The sequence below is a fragment of the Eubalaena glacialis genome, chromosome 1 (assembly GCF_028564815.1).
Source record: "Eubalaena glacialis isolate mEubGla1 chromosome 1, mEubGla1.1.hap2.+ XY, whole genome shotgun sequence".
Classification (NCBI taxonomy): Eukaryota; Metazoa; Chordata; class Mammalia; order Artiodactyla; family Balaenidae; genus Eubalaena; species Eubalaena glacialis.
Genome location: NC_083716.1, coordinates 240,765,036 through 240,769,002, shown reverse-complemented (window position 1 = coordinate 240,769,002; position 3,967 = coordinate 240,765,036). Strand labels below are relative to the sequence as shown.

At 60.6% G+C, this 3,967-nt stretch overlaps 1 protein-coding gene across 1 annotated transcript; it reads left to right on the top strand.

Annotated features, from left to right (window-relative positions):
- The first annotated feature begins 975 nt into the window (after positions 1-975).
- Positions 976-3,489, top strand: FAM240C (family with sequence similarity 240 member C). The gene is given in 3 exon segments (XM_061206617.1): positions 976-1,121; positions 3,376-3,452; positions 3,455-3,489. Coding segments are annotated over 3 exon segments (258 nt in total).
- The last annotated feature ends 478 nt before the right edge of the window (positions 3,490-3,967 follow it).

Genomic DNA, 3,967 nt, shown 5'->3' with positions numbered 1-3,967 from the left:
ATTTCCGTGGGAAGGCCCAGGTGAGGCAGGGCAAGCTGAGTGATTCCAGTGGCCCGGGGTGCAGGGCTGTCCCTGGCTTTCTGGTACCTGGTCCTGGGTGATGAGGGCAAGTGGATTGTGGCCCGGACTGTGGCAGCCATAGAGGGAGCCTCTGGATTGGTTGGGGTATGTTTGAAAAGGCACCCAGGAGGCAGGAAGCCCAGGCACAGCACTGGGACGTCCAGAAGAAGGCGTGTCGGGGTCGTGTGTGCAGGGTAGACACTAGGGCCCTGAGCTTACAGAAGCTGGAAACCTGGTTATGCACTGAGGTGCTGGAAGGTACCACAGGCTGAAACAACAGACATTGAACGTCTCCATCCTGGAGGCTGGACTCCAAGAGCCAGGCGTGGGCAGCGGGGTCCCCTGAGGCCTCGCTCCTTGCCGTGTGGACGGCCGCCTTCTCCCCGGGTCTTCACGGGGTGCCCCTCTGTGCGTGTCTGTGCCCTGACCTCCTCTTCCTATAAGGACCCCAGCTCTACTGGGTCAGGGCCACCCTAGTGACCTTTTCTAGCCTTAATTACCTCAATCACGTTCTGCAGTCCTGGGGGTTGGGACCCCCACCTAGGACTTGGAGGACACGGTTCAGCGACAGCTCGGGGGGCTCAGGAAGGGACACCTGCCATGTGGAGCCATATGAACTGCCGGCCGTCCTCACCCAAGATCACCCACGTGAAACATCCAAAGACCCAAAATGGGATTTGCCATCAGCTGCTACTTCCTCTAATACAGGAAACCGTTCCAGAAGGTGGCAGGGCCACTTGTCTTAGACAGGCCATGAGGGGCTGACAGTCCAACACCCCAAAAAGGTGTACAGGGTGCCCGGAAAATGTCTGGGGCCGAGCCAACTTCTTTATTGTTAACAAGCTGGTTTCATGTGCTCTCGCGCCAACACAGCACAAAGTGACTGAGGTCCTGTAATTCTCCTTTACCCAGAAAATGAGTAAAAGCTACACCTTCAAGAATCCAGGAAGGGTATCCTATGATGCTGGGATGATAAAAATGTTTTGGGAGAAAAAAATCGAGCTTCACACTAAACAGCTGCAGAACGAGGACATGAGGATGCGCAGGAGTGCCCTGGACAGGTGAGCGCAGAGCCAGCGACCTGGGGGCACAGACGCACCTGCACCAGGGCTGCTCAGCCCTCAGGACGCGGGCGTCCACAGAGCCCACCACCACCTCCCGCTTCCTCCCCCCGGATCAGTGTCACAGGAGAAACGGGTACGAAGCCCTGAACACCAGCCACATTAACTCAGCTTCAGAGTCACATCATTGAATCACTAGTGGGAGAGAGGACACCCCATCCCTCCCTCTCCCATCCCTCCATCACCCCATCCCTCCATCACCCCATCCCTCCCTCCCCCATCCCTCCCTCCCCCATCCCTCCATCACCCCATCCCTACATCCCCCCATCCCTCCATCTCCCCATCCCTCCCTCCCCCATCCCTCCATCACCCCATCCCTCCCTCCCCCATCCCTCCATCACCCCATCCCTCCATCACCCCATCCCTCCCTCCCCCATCCCTCCATCACCCCATCCCTCCCTCCCCCATCCCTCCCTCCCCCATCCTTCCATCACCCCATCCCTTCTTCACCCCATCCCTCCCTCCCCCATCCCTCCATCACCCCATCCCTCCCTCCTCCCCATCCCTCCATCACCCCATCCCTCCCTCCCCATCCCTCCTTCACCCCATCCCTCCCTCCCCCATCCCTCCATCACCCCATCCCTCCATCTCCCCATCCCTCCATCACCTTATCCCTCCTCACCCCACCTCTCCATTACCCCATCCGTTCATCCCCACTCTCCTGAGGGTCTTGTAGGAAGTTGTCGCCCAGGGTTAGTCTGGCTTTGTCTGTTTTCTGACAGTTGTTCCCACTGAGTTCAGGATAAAACAACGTGTCCCTCCTACTCCTTCCCACACATTTGCTTGGCTTGCAGATTCAAAGCCACCCCTTTCTTTACTGGGTGGACTCCAGGGGCCTGTGAGTGCTGAGGGCGTCTCCCTGAGCTCAGGCGACCCTGAGCAGGCCCAGGAGTAACCGCTCGTGGACAGCTAAGAGGGCGTATTAGCACAGAGTTTGCACCTAGACAAGGATCCGAATGGCCAGAAACTTCCAAAGTGGGTGCAGCCTTAGTCCCCAGATAGTACCAGCAGCTGCCGCCCTGGGAGCTGGGCTGGAAAGGAGGATTCTTGGGGGCCGCGGCGGGACCAGGCCTGCACTGACCTTGTGAGCACTCAGAGGTCTGGCTGCCGGCCATGCTGGCCGCCCCCCACCCGTCATCCAAGGTTTCTGGCCGGTCGGCACAGGTGTGGGAGCCGTGACGTCTCCTCTCCTCACGGTGCAGCCCCCAGAGCTGGTCACTGCACCCACCTGGCCTCCTGCGGCAGGGGTCCTGGCACAGAACCCTCACACGAATGGCTCCTCCCTACCCCAGGCTCCCTCCTGGGTCTCCGTGGCCTTGTCCCTGTCTTTCATGTGTCATCAGGCCCTGGGATGTTCTGGGTCTTTGGCCCATGGGGGCAGGTTCCAAGAGTGGGCCACGGGTCAGCACGGGCCCAGTTAGTCACAGAGGTCCTGGGCTGCTAGGGGCCGGACTGGGGAAGGGGGTGACATCTTCGCCTCTCTGGAGAGAAGTGGCTGTTATGGGGCCTCGGACCCCTGCCAGCCCACACCTTACTCCTGGCCGGCAGCAGCTCTGGGCCATGTCCCCAGGGCCACCCACAACCTGGAAAAGGGCAGGAGCGTGGCCGAGGCGCGGGGCCCGGCTGTCCCAGCCTCTCTACCGGCTGCTGGGAGGCGCCCTCCTCACCTAGGTCCCTGGGCACTGGGACAGGCGTCTGCGGGGACGCTCGTTACCAGTCTGCCCGCCAGCCCTGGAGGTCAGTCCGGCCAGGCGCCCCCCAACCTGCCTCCCTCCAAACCAAACACATGCTCACACGTGGCCCACAGGCAGGTGTGGGGCCTGGGGGAGCCTGACCCCTTGGCCAGGCTGTTCCCGCCCGGGGGCACCCCGTGTGTTGTGCTGTGGTCACCGCAGCAGGCCACCTTCCCAGGAAGCTTCCGCCCAAGGGGCCGGCGTGAGGGCGCATCCAGACCTTGGGACCACAGGTGCCTGCAGAGACGGGCGCATCCCCAGGTGCGAGTTCAGGACGCAGCTGGATCCCCACTTTTCCTTCCGGGAGGAGCCCAAGTGAGACCCTCCGTGGCAGGCGAGGCCTGAAGCGCGGGCACCAGCTGGCAGGGAGGGGGCAGCTTAGCTCGCACACGGTCAAGGTGCCAACAGACGGGCCCAGCTGACCCCAGTCCTCCCTGAGCACAAACGGTCGCCCGCCCCAGGCTCCGCAGCGAGTGGACTCGGAAGCTGGAGAGGAGGGATCAGATGATGCTGAGCAGCCAGGAGGCGCCCCCAGGCCCGCCCCGCCCAGCACCCCCGACCAGCCCGCAGCCTGAGGCCCGACCTGCTTCCCCCGACGGCCCCGCCGTGGCCCCCGCGCCAGCAGAACCACTTTGCGGTTTTGCGTCTCTAGCGTGATGCAAGCACCCAATAAAATCCAAGATAAGTGGATGTTTTGTGCACATTTTTCTTTGTATCTGTAAAATGTACACATATTAAAAGCGACAGTGGTGCTACTAACTTACAACAAGACACAGAGAGAAGCCACTGGGCTGCAGGGACGCGTGCAAATTTAAACACAGTTTCATTCACCTTTGATCGAAATGTGTGCAAAAGCTCAGCCTCAGGATAATGCCTGATGTGAAGGTGTGTAAAGCATGTGCTTTCCCAAAATTCCTTTACACACTTTACTCATTACCCGGAACATCTCAGCAAGCTAAGCAGTCTTGTCCTCACGGTCAGAAAGTTCACCCGGGTTTGGAGGCACAAACCTCCTGCGTCCACAGAGGCCATTCGAGCCGCGATTCGGGGCTT